Source organism: Nycticebus coucang, chromosome 3 (genome assembly GCF_027406575.1).
Source record: "Nycticebus coucang isolate mNycCou1 chromosome 3, mNycCou1.pri, whole genome shotgun sequence".
Classification (NCBI taxonomy): Eukaryota; Metazoa; Chordata; class Mammalia; order Primates; family Lorisidae; genus Nycticebus; species Nycticebus coucang.
In genome coordinates this window covers 63884359-63901782 of record NC_069782.1, presented here as the reverse complement: position 1 = coordinate 63901782, position 17424 = coordinate 63884359, and the positions used below count along the sequence as shown (strand labels likewise).

The following is a 17424-nucleotide window of genomic DNA, read 5'->3' as shown; positions in this document are numbered from 1 at the left end:
TCTATTCTTATATCTATTTTATGAATGAAGAAATTGAAACTCAGAAAGAAAATGTGACTGGCCCATCATAAGTGGTAGGGTCTGGATTTTATCTCATATCTGCTTGGCACCAAATCCTACTAAGCAGCATTGTCCCCATTCCTGTCCTCCTGCCCCCCACCCACCTGTACCTGAGCTTGCCAGACTGTCCATCCCTGTGCTGATATTTAGGTCCAGTCCAGCATCCTTGAACACAGCAAGTCTGTTTTTTCCACTGCCTGCTGTGCAACCAATGTCATGTTCCTCCACCAAATCCCAGACCTGGAGGTCCAGAGAGGAACCTGAAATTGGGACAAATCTGGTCCAAAGGAGCAGAGGTTTTCTGAAATTGAAGGCTCAAATAACACTTATCATACCATTTCCCATTTATTAGCTCTTACCACCTTTTAGTTGCTATGCTGTTCACCATCCCCTTGAATACTCACAAACATTGATGTTGCCCATTTTACAGCTGAAAAGGCTGAGACTCAGCTAGAATCTCCAGTCAACCTCTTGGCCCAAAGCCTGCATTCTCTTACCTTCTCCTGAGTGAGCTTGTGTTTGCTGCTCAAGACATACACAGCTTTGTCCACAGCCACTAGCCCCACTATGGCTTCTGCATCACCTGTCACCTTCAGCTCCACTGAGCTGTTGGGCTCTAAAGGCTGGAAGAATCCCTCACTCTTCAAGCCAACCTTCAGCTGAGCCAAGAAAAAGAGGGATGTCAGGACAAGTAAATCACAGGCCTCCCAACTCCACTTTCAAAGGTTTATGTTCCCTACTGCTTTGGTGGAACATCCGGGAATTCCACTAAGCCAATCTCAACTCCACACATTTATTTACTTGCATCTTCTTCACACCTGTGCTGAGCTCTTATGGCCACATGTTTTTTTTCTTTTCCTTTCCCCTTGCCCCCTAGACTGGGAACCTCTGTGGGAACCTCTGAATTTATACAGACCCTTTCTGGAGTTTTATGATGATAGACCCCAACTACAAGGAGTTTGGCTTACCGTCCCCATGCATCTGTCATTCACATCAATCTATATGGAATCAGCCACAAGCTCAGGGTCCTGGTTAACTCCCTCAGGCAGCAAATAAAAGGCCAGAATCCGGAAGGAGGGCAGCATCTCTGAAGTCACATCAATAATAGCTGATGTGTAGACATACCTAGGCTTTTTTTTTTTTGTAGAGACAGAGTCTCACTGTACCGCCCTGAGGTAGAGTGCCGTGGTGTCACACGGCTCATAGCAACCTCTAGCTCTTGGGCTTACGCGATTCTCTTGCCTCAGCCTCCCGAGCAGCTGGGACTACAAGCACCCGCCACAATGCCCAGCTGTTTTTTTTTTTTGTTGTTGCAGTTTGGCCGGGGCTGGGTTTGAACCTGCCACCCTCGGCATATGGGGCCGGCGCCCTACTCACTGAGCCACAGGCGCCGCCCTACCTAGGCTTTTTAATTGATGTTTAGCACTCATAATATGGCCCTTACTCAAGACCTTGGAGACAAAGAAGGACAAAGGTGAGAAAGATAGGGCCAGCCTTTCCCTGACACAGTCTCAGACCACAGTGGGGGCCCACAGTCTCTTTGTTTCAGCCTCTTGGTCTAAGTTCATGCCAGATTATTCCTATCTTCATGCCTTTTTCATAATTCCTTCAACCCAACGAGCCAAGGTTATTATTTATTTATTTATTTTTAGAGACCGAGTCTCACTTTGTCACTCTTAGTAGAGTGCCATGGCGCCACACAGCTCACAGCAACCTCCAACTCCTGGACTTAGGCAATTCTCTTGCCTGCAGGCACCCACCACAACACCTGCTATTTCTTGTTGTTGTTGTTGCAGTTTGTCTGGGGCCGGGTTTGAACCTGCCACCCTTGGTATGTGGGGCTGGCACCCTACTCACTGAGCCACAGACGCCGCCCGAGCCAAGGTTATTCAGAGAGAGAATTTCTTTCCTTTTTTCTTCATTTCTGAGACAGAGTCTCACTTTGTCACCCTTGGTAGAGTGCCATCACATCATAGTTCACAGCAACCTCAAACTCTTGGGCTCAAGCGATCCTCTTGCCTCAGTTTTTCATTTTTAGTAGAGATGGGGGTCTCACTCTCACTTGGGCTGGTATCAAATTCCTGAGCTCAAATGATCCACCTGCCTTGGCCTCCCAGAGTGCTAGGATCACAGGTGTGAGACACTACACTCAGCCTGGAAAGAATTTCTTGACTCAGACCCTGGTCCTAGTCTCTCTCACCAGGATGGTGAAATGAGTAATCTTATCCTTTGTTGCAGGGTTTTGATGCCTTGTGTTGAGACTCATTCGGATGCTGCTGCCAACCTCTGTGCCCAATGTCTTTACTTCAATGTGCAGGAAGTTCTCTGACCCATCCTGAGTCAAGTAAGGCCAAGCTGTCATCCTGGCTGAAGACTGCTCCTCTGGCTGGAGAGACTCCTCAGTTTCCACCTGGGAAAGATGATGGCCAAGTAAACCTCAATCCTTCCAGCTCACACAGCCCCAACCCCACCATACTTGTCCTGTCAGGTTGGTACCAGAATGGAGAGCTGGTCCAAATCTGCATCTGTGTTGATAGTCAAGGTGGCCACCCCATTGGTCGAGGTGAAACTTTGTGGTATTGACAGCGAATGAGGACTTTGGAGGCTGGGGACCCATCAGGATTTGAGACAAAGACCTGGGGTTGAATCCAGGGTAAGATGAAGGACAGGCCTGAGGATGGCCTGGCATGAGAGGTACATTTGGGAATATGGTCTGGATAAGATTGCCTGGTACAACTGTAGAAGGGGTGTAACGAACCATTCCAGAACATTGTTCATGTTAGTTTTTATGTGTGGCATTCACTACAGTTTTGTAGTGTATGGCCACATGTGTCCACCTTGGGTGTTGGTGTGCTGATTGAGAGCAGGAAGACTGGGAGTGGAGAAGGTAGGAGGAGATATGGAGGGCTTGTAGGAAACTTGGAGTAGGACTGAAGGCAAAGGATAACTCTAGCTTTCCTAATTCTCATCCAATGTATGTGTTATTACCTAGCCTAGACACTGAGGCCCATGTGGCCTCAGACCACCTCCTAGCCTCAGTTTACAGTTAAAAACATACCCTTGTTGTGCAAATGCAGCCCCAATATAAACCTTCTAGTACTACCTGATTGTGGTCTCTAAGTTCCTCCATAAGGAAATTCTGGAGCCATCACTGTGTTTTGGGGGATCTAGGTTAAGACTTGAGGAGGCCTTGGGATTAGTCTAGGGAATGTGATGGACTCAACTTTCAGATGAGCTGGGTGCAAGTGAGTCCAATATTGGTTTTTATTTTTGGGTGGTGTGTTTTGGGGAAGGGCCCACTCTGGGTGCAATGCTCCCAGACTCTGACCTGAAAGTGGAAAGGCGTTCCTGGCTTGAAATACTGGGGCGTCCTGGTGAACTTGATGTTGAGTGGGCTCTGAACGATCTTCACCCCTGAGATCTCACTCTGGACCACTTCACCCCCTATGTGTGTGCAGGCACCATAGAGTCTGCAGAAAGGGGTTGATTCCCTGGGTGTGTGGTGGGACTATTATGGGAGCCCCATGTTGGTGAAGACAAGGAAAGACAACACCATTCCAGATCCTTCTAGCCCTTCTAGTGTTTTCCCACTTCTCTTATGAGGAAACTGAGGCTAGGAGGTGGAAAGAGTGTCTGGGCTGGAAAATAACACCATGTCCTGGTCTCAGCCAGGGGCCTGGGTTAGAGTGGCACCTGAGGAGAATACGGTGACATTGACAAAGATTGAGGCCCCAATAAAGTCCTCTTTTGGGCCTTGGAATGTGGCCATCAGTATGTCCTTCTGGAGGGAGACATGGCCAAGACCTTCAGAGACCTGTTCTTAGGGCAAGAGAGAGGAAGAGAAGATGGCTTCTGGGGAATGATGGAAGGTGGAGTGTAGGGGGGGAGGAAGAGGGGCCAGGATTCAGTCACCTCCACCCTCTGTAGGGAGCTTTGGATAGGGATCTGGCGGGAATCCAGCTTCACCCCGAAGATGGTCAGAGTGTGTCCCTACACTGGCTTGTTGAATATATACCTAGAGGAGGGAGGGCCATTCTGCTAGGTATGAAGCACCCACATATCTCATGTGGCTGCAGAGATAGCTGTTCAACTCTGAGAGGGGCAGAGGTGACTTTTGGGAACTTAGAAAATTTCTTTGCTGCCCTGCACAATCCTGGGAGGTGACAAATATGTCCCATAAAGCCTTAAGGGTTGCAGATATGGTCTTTGCTACCTTATAGGATGGTAGAGTAGCCTTACAGACATATGGAGCCACACAGGTGTCTGGACAACCCATGAGGTAGCAGAGATAGCCTGCGCAGCTTCACCAGGAAGACTAGATGTCCTGTCTCAAAAACCACCTGTGGCCTGTGTGGCATATTAGAGCAGTGAGAATGATCTGTATAATGTTCAGAAGTGACAGGCATACCCAATACAACCTCAGGTGGACAACATGGCCTATAAAACCTTATAGAGCTGGGGAGATGGTCTGAAAAGGTCATAAGATGGCAAATGTAGGTTTGCCACCTCCTAGTGTCACTACCTCATGATGGCAAAGGTGACTGGTAGCGTTTTGTGGACTTTCAGAGCTCATCCAAATGGTGAGGTGGCAGATGAGATAAGACAACTCATTAGGTAGACAAAGTTGTCTGTATAATTTCATAGACTTGAAGTGTATATGACCTCACAGGTGGCAGGGTGTGGTCTATACAACCTCACAGGACAACATAGGCGGCCTAGAATGTCTCATGGGTGACAGAAGAGCATCTCTACTACCTTAGGTACTATAGAAGTGGCCTGCTTCTCTCTACTCATTCAGCTTCTTCTGCTCCCAGTCCTTTGGTAAGGATGGGGATGAGGAAGCTCACCAGGCCTGAATGTCAATACCCAGAGCCTCATCCTTGAGGTAGAAGAAAGTCTTGTTTGGAATCAGCTGGACATCAAAAGATGGGAGGACTGGGGAGAATAAAAACAATAGGCATCCTCAGCATTGTACCTTGCCTCCTTGTCCCCTCCCTGTCCTGCCCTTTCCCCAGTGACTCTGGCAACTCCCAATAGCTGGAATATGCATTCCTGTTGACCAGCACCCAGCTCAGGCCCTGGATCACTGTGCTGTCAGCTCCTGCCTTCCCCCTAGACTCCCTTCCACTAGTTCCTGTTCCTCTCATGTCTTGTCTTGCCCTCTGTGCCCAGATGCTTCTCACCATACTCCTTCACATTGAAGGTGGCCTTGAACCTCTGCTTGGCTGCACTTGGATAACTGGCTTCAATGGTCCAGGTCCCAAAACTGAGGCACAGAAAGTTAGGAGAGGTGGAGACAGAGCATATCAACCTCCCACACCATCCCTTGGACTCCCAGCAAGACACCTGACAAGCTCTGGGAGGTCAAAAGAGCTGGAGAAAACGCCTTCCCTGGCCAGGAACATATGGCTGATCACAGTGACTCCCTCAGGGTTGTGTGGGGACAGAGGAGGGGCTGGTGAGTCCCCTCTAGAAGGGCTCCAGCAGTCCATGACTCCAGGTCTTCAGCACACCACATAACTCCACAGTCCAGGATCCACCCCCACTGTATTGGGAGAGCCTTTTTGATGTCAAGAGTGAATGTCCTGATCACAGGGTCCATCTTGTGGTTCACAGTGAACACCTGGTACTGAATTAGAGGGTAAGGGAGGACTCTGAATATCGGACAGAGGGAAGAAAGAACAGAGAGAGTTTGGAGAGGGAGGTGGTGGTCTTTGAGATCTTGGGTAGAAGGAGTACTTGGGAGATGGAGAAGATTTTAAGGCATGGGAACATGCTGAACTTCAGGGGGAATCAGGGGTGAGCATCAATGCATGGCCCAGGCCAAGTCCCTGGGGACTATACCCAAGTGCTTGGGAGTGTAGATGGGCTTGTCTGTCTGGATGAAGATGTAGCCATCATGGGGAGCCACCAGCACCATCTTCTCCATGAACGAGGAAACCGAGGTGGGTTCCCAGGTTGCATGGATGACAACATATTGTTTCCCTGGTTGTAAGGGGTAAATCAGGCTTTCCGGAACCTGGGGAGAGATCTCCACACCCCTTAGGCTCTGTTTAAGTCTGCCTCCCTGGAGACAAATCTTTGAGCCAGATCCTGGGAGGAGCAATTGAGTGAGGGGCTTCTGGCTTTGCCTTTGGGAACAAGGTCTCCATGTGCAGCTGTGGAGGTTGCTCACTGAGCAAGGGCATCCAGCCAAGGGAGGGACTGCAATTCAGTTCATGCTCAGCTTCCTATGCTACCAGCAGACAGCGCCTTTTATAAGTCACACAGAGGAATCATAGGGGCTTTTGGAGGGTTTCTTGAAACCCAGGTTTAGTGAACTTTTAACTTCTAAATGGACAGGACATCCAGTCTGAGCTAGAGTGAGACCCTGTCTCCAAAAATAGTCAGGAGTTGTGGCTGGCGCCTGTAGTCCCAGCTACACAGGAGACTGAGGCAAGAGAATCACTTGAGCTCAAGAGTTTGAGGTTGCTGTGAGCTATGATGCCACTGCACTCTACTGAGGGTGACAAAGTGAGACTCTGTCTCAGAAACAAACAAACAAACAAAACCCAAATAAACAAACAACTCCCTCACCAGAATAAATGGACAGGACATGAGAAGAACAATAAATGCATTCAGGCCCTGAATCCACTTTCCATTGTCCCTCACAGGAAGTCAGTCCCCTAAGTGCCTGCCACCTTTTACTGCTGACCCTCAGAGCTTCCCTCAGTGGCCCGCCACCTATCCTGGCCTGTCACCCACCATCACAAGTGCTTGGCCCATAAAGTTGTTTCCTGGTGAGAGAACGAGATGACTCCTAGCAACCACTGTCTTCCTCATGGGGAATTCCCACACTGTGAGGTTCACCTCGAGGGCCCTCGTGAGAGGCTCTGTGGAGTCTGAATGGGCCTGGATGTGGATGTTCTCTGGGGTGCCGACCCTCAATACTCAGGGGGTCACCAGGATATACCTGCCAGTAGACAAACACAGAGGCAGGGAGGAATTCAAGTGACAGAACAGATGTCACAAGAAGGGAATCATGCAGACGTCAGACATGCAAGAAGCCACCTGAATCCCTTCAGAAGTTTCCCAGACTCACAGAGGCTCAGCCTGGGTCAGGGGGGTCCCCAAGAGAAGCAGAATCACTCCCAGGAGCCAGCACAAGTCCATGGTGGGTAGGAGGGAGCTTTGAAGCCACAGGCAACAGATGTCTGTCCTTTTGTCCACCCTGGCCTTTGCCTGTTTGTCTTGGCATGTCCTGGCTGAGTTAATAACTAAGCAGGCCTGGGGGTGAGGGGAGAGTTCCCGTAAACCTAGTGGGGGCAGGTGAGATGTTGCCTTGTCCTTCTCAGCCAAGCCTCCAAGAGAGGCTGGGGACAGTTGCACTAAGAAATGCACCAGCTAGGGCAGCGCCTGTGGCTCAGTGGGTAGGGTGCCGGCCCCATATACTGAGGGTGGCGGGTTCAAACCCGGCCCCGGCCAAACTGCAACAAAAAAATAGCTGGGCGTTGTGGTGGGTGCCTATAGTCCCAGCTGCTTGAGAAGTTGAGGCAAAAGAATCCTCTAAGCCCAGGAGTTGGTGGTTGCTATGAGCTGTGTGATGCCACAGCACTCTACCGAGGGCAATAAATGAGACTCTGTCTCTACAAAAAAAAGAAAAAAAGAAAGAAAGAAAGCAGGGATGCCATTCCCTCCTGTAGCAAAGAGATATGAGCACCCAGGGCACTGAACTCAGTGCTCGGTTGAGATTAGCTGTTAAGGGCAAGAGGAAACATCTTCCTACCCTAGCTTGGATGTATTCTCCCCCCACTTTGTGAAATTGGTAAAACAGGGTAGCTGCTCCAGCAGAGGCAGTGCAGATATTTTTTTCCCATTTTCCAACTCAGGCATGAGCAGTCTTACAGCTTTTGGCTATCTGACCCCAGGACCCACCTTTTGGGAAGTTCATGGGTCAAAGTCCTCTTGCTGGGCTTCAGGTCTTTCTAAGCCTGGCTTCCACTGCATAGTTTTTTCCTTCCTTGCAGGAGACAAGTAAGCTTGGTAAAATGCGACCATTGTCCATTGTTTCTAAGTCATGCTAAGCTCCCTGGGCTCCTTTTTCCACAAGGCAAATTATGTGTATTAAGCCAGGGAAGAAAACATATCATGCTTGAAGCATTCCCGGAAGAAGGCTTTCTCTGTCTCCAAATAATTCTCACTGTTTAATGGGCCTATTAAAGAGGATGCTGAACTCACTTTGTGGTGTCAGGCTTACAGAGAAAACCCTCTGAATATTCCTCCTTTAATGAGGTCAATCCAGCCTGGGAGTCTAGTTCATTGGAGGGCCCCAGATCCCGCTCCCCACAAAATGATAATATGCATTTATCCAACAAAGATTTTTTAAGCCTGACCCTACTTAGCATGCTGAGGACACAGAAGTGAATACAACAGACAAAATTTCTGTCAATGGATAGTGGACATTTACTGCAAACTTACTTCCTAAAGGCCTAAGGTGTAATTTCTTCTTAAACCTCATGATCTCCTGTGAATTGGGGAAAATGTGTACCCACTTTCCAGACTCCACCTGTTTTTTGTTTTATTTATTTATTTATTTGTTTGTGAGACAGAGTCTTGCTCTGTTGCCCCAGCTAGAGTGTAGTGGCATCATCATAGCTCACAGCAACTTCAAACTCCTGGGCTCAAGCGATCCTCCTGCCTCAGCCTCTAAGTAACTATGGCTACAGGCACCCACCACCCAGCCAGGCTAATTTTTCTAACTTTTGTAGAGATCGGGGTCTCACTCTTGCTCCTGGTCTTAAACTCCTGGCCTCCTGCCTTGGCCTCTTAGAGTGCTAAGATTACAGGCGTGAGCCATTGCACCCAGCCCAGACTCCATCCTTGCAGAGGGCTGAAACAGTGTATTCAAAGTAAAAGGGATGGGTGGAATCAAGTCATTTATTCCTCAGGCATTTGTTGAGCAACTATTACATGCCAGACACTGTTCAACGTGCTCTGTGTATACTTGTGGAAGTCTCAGAGCCGTGCTAAAGTAAGAACTATCACCCATTGTACAGATAAGGAAACTGAGGCCCCAAGAGGTTGAGCAACATGCACCATGTTAAACAGCTGGGGAGCAGCAGGGCTCCAAGTAATGCTCTTTTTTTTTGTAGAGACAGAGTCTCACTTTATGGCCCTCGGTAGAGTGCCGTGGCCTCACACAGCTCACAGCAACCTCCAACTCCTGGGCTTAAGCGATTCTCTTGCCTCAGCCTCCCTAGTAACTGGGACTACAGGCGCCCGCCACAACACCCGGCTATTTTTTGGTTGCAGTTTGGCCGGGGCCGGGTTTGAACCCGCCACCCTCGGTATATGGGGCCGGCGCCTTACCGACTGAGCCACAGGCGCCGCCCCAAGTAATGCTCTTAAATTGATGTCTTATAAAGCAAAGAATCAACAGAATCAAATTAAGGCCTGGCTCAGGGAAGCAGGCTAGACTAACTTTGGAAGGTTCTAGCATGTTGGTTTCTATTTACTGTCCTAGACTCTTAGGGAATCCCCTTTGATTCTGCTCAGCTCTCCATCACCTGGGGGTAAGCGTTTCCTGCGCACAGGTGTTCACATTTCACCTCTGTCAGGATGGGGCTCTCAGGGGTTCAGGACAGGAGGCTGTCCAGAAGTGAGGAGTATCAGGGACGCTATCCTTAGGCCCTGCCATTTTTCTCTTCAGTCTGAGTTCTCTCCCTCAGAGACAGTGTTTCTGTCTGCAGAGTGGGAATGTTTGCCAGGTAAAATCACTTAAGTCTTTAAAAAAAAATTTCAGATTGATGTAAGGGTACAAACAATTAGGTTACATTGTTTGACTTTGATAGGTAGAGTCCAAGTTTAGTTGAGTGCTTCACCCAAGAGGTGTGCTATATACCCTTACATTGTGCCCATTCAGTGGTAGCGCAACCTGAGCCTTTTTTGAAACATGCTCAGGCCTGCGGCTCCCTTATGTTTTTGTTTTGTCTTTGGGATGGGGCCAGGAAGAGAAAAACTGCCCTTGGGTGCAGTGAGCATGGAAGAAGAAGAAACCATATCAAAAATGAGTCCTGGTAAGGTGACTCATGCTACACTTGTAGTTCTAGCCACTCAGGGGGCTGAGGTGGGAGGACTGCTTGAGCTCAGGAGTTTGAGGTTGCAGTGAGCTATGATGATGTCACTGCACTCTAGTCTTTGGTGACAAAGATTGTGTCTCAAAAACAAATCAAAAACCAAACGAATGAACAAACAAAACCCCCAAGAATGTTTAAAGGTGAAGGATCCTACTCCAAATCACGCAGCTAAGAAACTGAGAAACAAAGAAGTTGAGGGTCTTGCCCAGGATCACACAGCAAGTTTGGTGGTGGAACTGAGCGCATGAATCCCGACTGGAGAGAGAGCTGGCTGAAGGTAGGAGGTCGGGAGGAGAACTGTGGGCTTCACTCAGGTCCTACTCAGCTCCGTTCATGGACCAATCCACGCGGCCTCACAGACTTGACCACCAGAGGGCGCCAGCGAGCCTCCGGCCGGCTGGGCAGCCAAGCCAAGGCCCCTCCCGCAGGAATGCGTTGGGTGGAGGGAGAGTTGTTGGCTGCCCTCCTGGAGCAGCTGCTGCTGCAGCTCAAATTCCGCCCTGGGATCGGGAATTTGCTCAGAGGCGGCGCAGGCGGGAGGAATGGACTTGCAAGGAAGCGTCCTTGCGGGTATCTGTGGGCCTCTGGTTTTAATTTCTCCCCCAGGGCTTTGAGCCCAGGGCTTCCCGGGAAAGGCGGGGCAAGACCCAGGAGGCCAGGGAATTGTACCAACCACTATCGATGTAACAATGAATGGCTGGCATTTATTAAATACCTACTACATTCCAGCACTTCTTAGGAACTTTCTTTTTTCTTTCTTTTTTTTTTTTTTATCAGCAGATTCTGTTTAATTTTTTAATAATACTTCTTAGGAATTTTCTTGTCCAGGTAGGCGGTATCAGGAACTTCTGTGCATGGAACGAACTGCCAGATGTGCCAGCTTACTCACTCCTAGACCCAGCCCAAGCTCCTGGAGTCATTTTTGGTCCCCAAAGTGCAGTGATGTGACTGTGAGCAAATAGACAATGATCTCCTTCCCAAGGAGCTGATTGTGTGGGTAGAAATTGGCAAGAAACAAGTAACTGTAGTATATGACAGATGTTCGGAAATAAAGCAGGTTAGGGGTCTAGAGAGACAGAGTGCTACATTGAGGTGATCTGGGAGGGCTTCTCTAAGAAGGTGACCTCTGAGCACCTGAAGGAGGTGAAGGAGGAAGCCTTGTCAATATCTGGGAAGGCATTCTAGGCCTGACTTAGCATTATAAAAGCTATCTATGTAACAAAAAACCATTTGTATACCCTTAATATTTTGAAATCAAAAATAAAAAGCAAACTAGAGGGAAAAGATCTGTACTTCATATACAAGACTCCCAAATTTTGTCAATATAAAAAGTTTTTAGGAATTAATAATAAAAATATCAACAATGCAATAGAAAACAAGTTAGGGGAGCCAGGAAGATGGCCCATGTCTGCAATCCCAGCAATTTGAGAGGCTGAAGCGGAAGATCCCTTGAGACCAGGAGATTAAGACCTATCTGGGACTAGCAAGATAGCAAGACTCCTCAAAAAATTCATAAAAATAGTCACGGCGCCTGTGGCTTAAGCAGCTAAGGTGGAGCCACATATACCTGAGCTGGAGGGTTTGAATCCAGCCCGGGCAGCCAAACAACAATGACAGCTGCAACAAAAAATAGCCGGGCATTGTGGCGGGTTCCTGTAGTCCCAGCTACTTGGGAGGCAGAGGAGGGAGAATCCCTTGAGCCTAGGAGTTAGAGATTGCTGTGAGTTGTGATGCCACAGCATTCTACCCAGGGTGAAAGCTTGAGGCTCTATCTCAAAAAAAAAGAAAAAAAAATTTATAAAAATAGCGGGTATGGGCTTGGCACCAGCCACATGCACCGAGGCTGGCAGGTTCTAGCCCACCCCAGGCCAGCTAACAACTACAAAAAAAATAATAGCCAGGCATTGTGAGGGGGGCCTATAGTCCCAGTTCCTAGGGAGGCTGAGGCAAGAATCGCTTAAGCCCAAGAGTTGGAGGTCGCCATGGCACTCTACCAAGGGCAACATAATGAGACTCTGTCTCAAAATAAATAAATAAATAAAATAAATAATAATAATAATGAAATAGAGATGGGTGGTGCCTGTGGCTCAGTGGGTAGGGCACCGCCCATATACGGAGGGAGGTGGGTTCAAACCTGACCCTGGCCAAACTGCGACAAAAAAATTGTGGCGGGTGCCTGTAGTCCCAGCTACTCGGGAGGCTGAGGCAAGAGAATCGCCTAAGCCCAGGAGTTGGAGGTTGCTGTGAGCTGTGTGACGGCACAGCACTCTATTGAGGGTTATAAAGTGAGACTCTGTCTATACAAAAAAAAAAAAAATAGCAGGTATGATGGCCTGTGCCTGTAGAACCAGCTATCTACTCAGGAGGCTAAAGTGGGAGGATCACTTGAACCCAGGAGTTCAAGGCTGCAGTGAACCATGATCATACCACTGTACTCCAGCCTGGGGACAGAGCGAGACCCCCATTTCCTTGAAACGAACAAACAAACATTAGGCAAAGGTGTGATCAGAATGTCCATTAAAAAAGAAATACAGGGTGGCGCCTGTGGCTCAAAGGAGTAGGGAGTCAGCCCCATATGCCGGAGGTGGTGGGATCATGTGTTCAAACCCAGCGGCCAGGGCAGCGCCTATGGCTCAGTGAGTAAGGCGCTGGCCCCATATACCGAGGGTGGCTGGTTCAAACCTGGCTCTGGACAAACTGCAACAAAAAATAGCTGGGCATTGTGGCGGGTGCCTGTAGTCCCAGCTACTCCGGAGGCTGAGGCAAGAGAATCGCTTAAGCCTAGGAGCTGGAGGTTGCTGTGAGCTGTGTGACGCCACGGCACTCTACTGAGGGCGATAAACTGAGACTCTGTCTCTACCAAAATAATAATAATAATAATAATAATAATAAATATGAGGCTGTTCCTGTAATTTTAGCACTTTGGGAGGCTGAGGCAGAAGCATTGCTTGAGGCCAGGAGTTCAAGGCCAGCCTGGGCAACATAGTGAACCCTAATCACTACAAAAAATAGAAAAATTAGCCAGGCATGGTAGTGATCCTGTAGTCCCAGCTACTAAGGAGGTTAAGGCAGGAGGATCGCTTGAGCCTGAGAGTTTGAGGTTGTCGTGAGATAGGAGGACACTATTGCATTCTAGCCTGGCTAACAGAGCAAGATCCTGTCTCAAAATAAACAAATAAATAAAACATAAACACGAAATCTTTTAGTGGAAAAAATGATGGCTTGATTGCATTCTTTTTACCCTTTCACTAAGAGCTACACACTGCACACCTGGTGCAAACTTTCGTCGTTTCCTAGAATCATCTATACCTTCGAGGATTTTCTCTATTAGCCCAAGCAGATGTTCTCATTCTTTCGCAGATCTGCAATATATTCCATTGTGCAGATAATGAATAATATATATGCAACTGGTCCTCTACTGATGGCTCTTTGGGCTTTCTCCAATTTTTTGCTGTTACATAAATGGTTCCAGTGAATAACCTTATGTGTGTACATCATTTCCCACATGTGCAAGAGTTTCTGTCATGAGATTACTTGGCCAAGGAATCTATGCATTTACACTTTTTCTTGAACATTATCAAATTCATCTCCATCCTGGAAGACCAATGTCTATATGTTAGCTTGCTTGCTCTGCGATAGCCTTACCACACAGCATATTATCAGTCTTCTAAATTTATGCAAATCTAATGAATAAAAATAAAACCTTGGTGTGGTTTTAACTTGTATTCCTCTTATTATGAGTGAGGCTGAATGTCATTTTATATGTTAAATGATCTTTTGTATTTCTTTTTTTGCAGTTTTTGGCCGCTGGGTTTTTTTTTTTTTTTTTTTTTCAGTTTTAGCCGGGGCCAGGCTCGAACCCACCACCTCCGGTATATAGGGCCAACGCCCTACTCCTTGACCACAGGCGCAGCCCAGCATTTGGTTTTATTGAGACAAGAGTCTCACTTTATCACCCTCGGTAGAGTGCTGTAGTGTCACAGCTCACAGCAACCTCCAACTCCTGGGCTTAGGTGATTCTCTTGCCTCAGCCTCCCAAGTAGCTGGGACTACAGGCGCCCGCCACAATGCCCAGCTACATTTTTTTGTTGCAGTTTGACCGGGGCCGGGTTTGAACCTGCCACCCTCGGTATATGGGGACGGCGCCCTACTCACTGAGCCACAGGTGCCGCCCTGCAGCCTCATATTTATTTTTTTAATTGGGATGCAATATGCACACTATAAAATTTATCACCTTAACCATTTCTTTTTTCTTTTTTTTTCTTTTTTTATTTTTTTTTGTTTGTTTTTTGTTTTTTTTTTTTGGCCGGGGCTAGGTTTGAACCCGCCACCTCTGGCATATGAGACCGGCGCCTTACTCCTTGAGCCACAGGCGCCGCCCACCTTAACCATTTCTAAGCATGTAGTTCGGGGGCATTAAGCACATTCATGTTGTTATGCAACCATCACCACTATCCATCTCCAGAACTTTTTTTTTTGCAGTTTTTGGCCGGGGCTGGGTTTGAACCCGCCACCTCGGGCATATGGGGCCGGCGCCCTACTCCTTTGAGCCACAGGTGCTGCCCAATCTCCAGAACTTTTTAATCTTCTCAAACTGAAACTCTGTACCCATGAAACATTAACTCCACATTCCTCCCTCCCACAGCCCCTGGCAACCACTGTTTGACTTTCTGTCTCTATGAATCTGATTACTTTAGGCCCCTCATATAAGTGGAATCCTACAGTATTTGTCCTTTGTGTCTGGCTTATTTCACAGTGTAATGTCCTTAAGGTTCGTCCAAGTTATAGCCTACGTAAGAATTTTCTTCCTTTTTAAGGGTGCATTATTCCATTGTATATATATGCTACATTTGTTTATCCATTCATCAGTTTTTTCCCCTTGTATAATTACAAAGAAAATCCTGGATAGATAATGCAATCAAGCCATAATAGGCAGAGATTGTGGGTCAAGAAGTGAACAGTTGAGGGAAAGAGGAGGGTAGTAGAATTTTTTTTTTTTTGAGACAAAGTCTCATATGGTCACCGTTGGTAGAGTGCTGTGGTGTCTTAGCTCATAGCAACCTCAAACTCTTGGGCTCAAGTGATCCTTTTGCCTCAGCCTCCCAAGTAGCTGGGACTGCCACAACACACGGCTGTTTTTTAGAGACAGGGTCTCACTCTGGCTCAGGCTGATCTCAAACTCATGAGCTCAGGCAATTTACCCGCCTTGGCCTCCCAAGTCCTGGGATTACAGATGTGAACCACGGTGCCGGGCCCCAGGAGAATTGTTTTTTTTTTTGAGACAGAGCCTCAAGCTATTGCCCTGGGTAGAGTGCTGTAGCATCACAGCTCACAGCAACCTCCAACTCCTGGGTTCAAGAGATTATCCTGCCTCCACCTCCTACAGGCGCTCGCCACAACACCCGGCTATTTTTTTTTTTTTTGGTTGCAGCCATCATTGTTGTTTGGCGGGCGCGGGCTGGATTCCAACCGCCAGCTCAGATGTATGTGGCTGGTGCCTTAGCTGCTTGAGCCACAGGCGCTGAGCCAGGAGAATTGTTTTTTAAATATCCTTTTTTTTTTTTTTAAATTAAATCATAGCTGTGTACATTAATGCGATCATGGGGCACCATACACTGGTTTTATAGACCGTTTGACACATTTTCATCACACTGGTTAATGTAGCCTTCCTGGCATTTTCTTAGTTACTGTGTTAAGACATTTATATTCTACATTTACAAAGTTTCACGTGTACCCTTGTAAGATGCACCGCAGGTGTAATCCCACCAATCACCCTCCCTCCGTCCATCACCCCCTCCTTCCTCTCCCTCTCCCCCATATTCTTAAGTTATAACTGGGTTATAGCTTTCATATGAAAGCCATAAATTAGTTTCATAGTAGGGCTGAGTACATTGGATACTTTTTCTTCCATTCTTGAGATACTTTACTAAGAAGACTATGTTCCAGCTCCATCCATGTAAACATGAAAGAGGTAAAGTTTTTTTCCATCTTTCATCTTCCATCTTTTTTCCATCTTTCTTTAAGGCTGCATAATATTCCATGGTGTACATATACCACAATTTATTAATCTATTTGTGGATCAATGGGCACTTGGGCTTTTTCTATGACTTAGCAATTATGAATTGGGCTGCAATAAACATTCTGGTACAAATATCTTTGTTATAATGTGATTTTTGGTTTTCTGGGTATATACCTAGTAGAGGAATTATAGGATTGAATGGCTTTTTTTTTTTTATGAGACAGAGTCTCACTCTGTTGCCCGGGCTAGAGTGCTATGGTATGATAGCTCACAGCAACTTCAGACTCCTAGGTTCAGGTACTACAAGCACCTGCCACAACAGCTGGGTAGTTTTTCTAATTTTAGTAGAGATGGGGTCTTGTTCTTGCTCAGCTGGTCTCAAACTTCTGAGCTCAAGCAATCCTTCCACCTCAGCCTCCCAGAGTACTAGGATTACAGGTGTGAGCCATAGTGTTGGCCTAAATATTCTTTAACTTTTTTTGGAAACAGGGTCTTGGTCTGTCTCCCAGGCTTGAGTGAAATGGTGCAATCATAGTTCACTGCAGCCCCTAACTCCTGGGTTCAAAGAGAATCCCCTGCCTCATTTCCCAAGTAGCTGGGACTACAGGTGCCCGCCACAATGGCTGGCTATTTTTTGTTGTTATTGTTGTAGTTGCCATTGTTTAGCAGACCTGGGTTGGGTTTGAACTGGCCAGCCACGGTATATGTGGCCGGCACCCTAGCCGCTGAGCTATAGGCATCGAGCCAACCTTACTGTTTCTCTCTCTCTCCCTCTTTCTCTCTTTCTCCCTCCTTCCCTTTCCTTCCCTCTTCCCTCCCTCCCTCCCTTTCTTTCTTTTCTTTCTTGCAGGGTCTTGCGCTGTCTCCCCTGGTTGAGTACAGTGGCATCAATGTAGCTCACTGCAGACTTCAACTCCTACACTAAAGTGATTCTCCTGCTTCAGCCTCCCTAGTAGCTGGGACTACAAGAGGGCACCGCTATGCCTGGCTAATTTTTAAAATTTTTTGTAGAGACAGGGTCTCTCACTCTATTGCCCAGACTAGTCTCAAATTCCTGGCTTCCAGTGATCCTTCCATCTTGGCCTCCCGAAGGGCTGGAATTATGGGTGTGAGCCACCACTCTCAGCATACTTTTTAATTTTTTATTTAAATTTAAGACATTGGCTGGTCATGGTGGCTCATGCCTGTAATCCTAGCAGTTGAGAGGACAAAGCAGAAGGATTGCTGGAA

General features: G+C 47.4%; 1 protein-coding gene across 6 annotated transcripts; it reads right to left on the bottom strand.

Moving 5' to 3' along the window:
* Nucleotides 1–1382: 1382 nt before the first annotated feature.
* On the bottom strand, nucleotides 1383–7295 carry LOC128582442 (complement C3-like). Of its 6 annotated transcripts, none has more exons than XR_008379048.1 (5): nucleotides 7142–7292; nucleotides 6805–7012; nucleotides 5244–5326; nucleotides 4816–4995; nucleotides 1383–2470 (listed from the first exon to the last, which is right to left on the bottom strand). XR_008379048.1 is itself a non-coding variant. In XM_053586364.1 (5 exons), the coding sequence occupies exons 2-5, from the start codon at nucleotides 5550–5552 to the stop codon at nucleotides 2419–2421; spliced, it is 369 nt and encodes a 122-aa protein (XP_053442339.1). In that variant the 5' UTR covers nucleotides 5553–7012; nucleotides 7142–7295; the 3' UTR covers nucleotides 1383–2418. The 6 variants fall into 6 exon arrangements, 2 of the variants coding, with proteins under 2 accessions (XP_053442339.1, XP_053442340.1); XM_053586364.1 differs by having other exon boundaries at nucleotides 4908–4995; nucleotides 5407–7012; nucleotides 7142–7295; XR_008379047.1 differs by having other exon boundaries at nucleotides 5244–7012; nucleotides 7142–7295.
* Between the last annotated feature and the right edge of the window lie 10129 nt (nucleotides 7296–17424).

Excerpts from the sequence above, each read along its gene's own strand:
- LOC128582442 (XM_053586364.1), bottom strand. The coding sequence starts at position 5,552 with ATGGACTGCTGGAGCCCTTCTAGAGGGGACTCACCAGCCCCTCCTCTG. Across the intron at positions 5,327-5,406 it reads GACCTCCCAGAGCTTGTCAG|TTTTGGGACCTGGACCATTG; the intron begins GTGTCTTGCTGG and ends TCTGTGCCTCAG. Across the intron at positions 2,471-4,907 it reads GGTATTGACATTCAGGCCTG|GTGGAAACTGAGGAGTCTCT; the intron begins GTGAGCTTCCTC and ends CATCTTTCCCAG.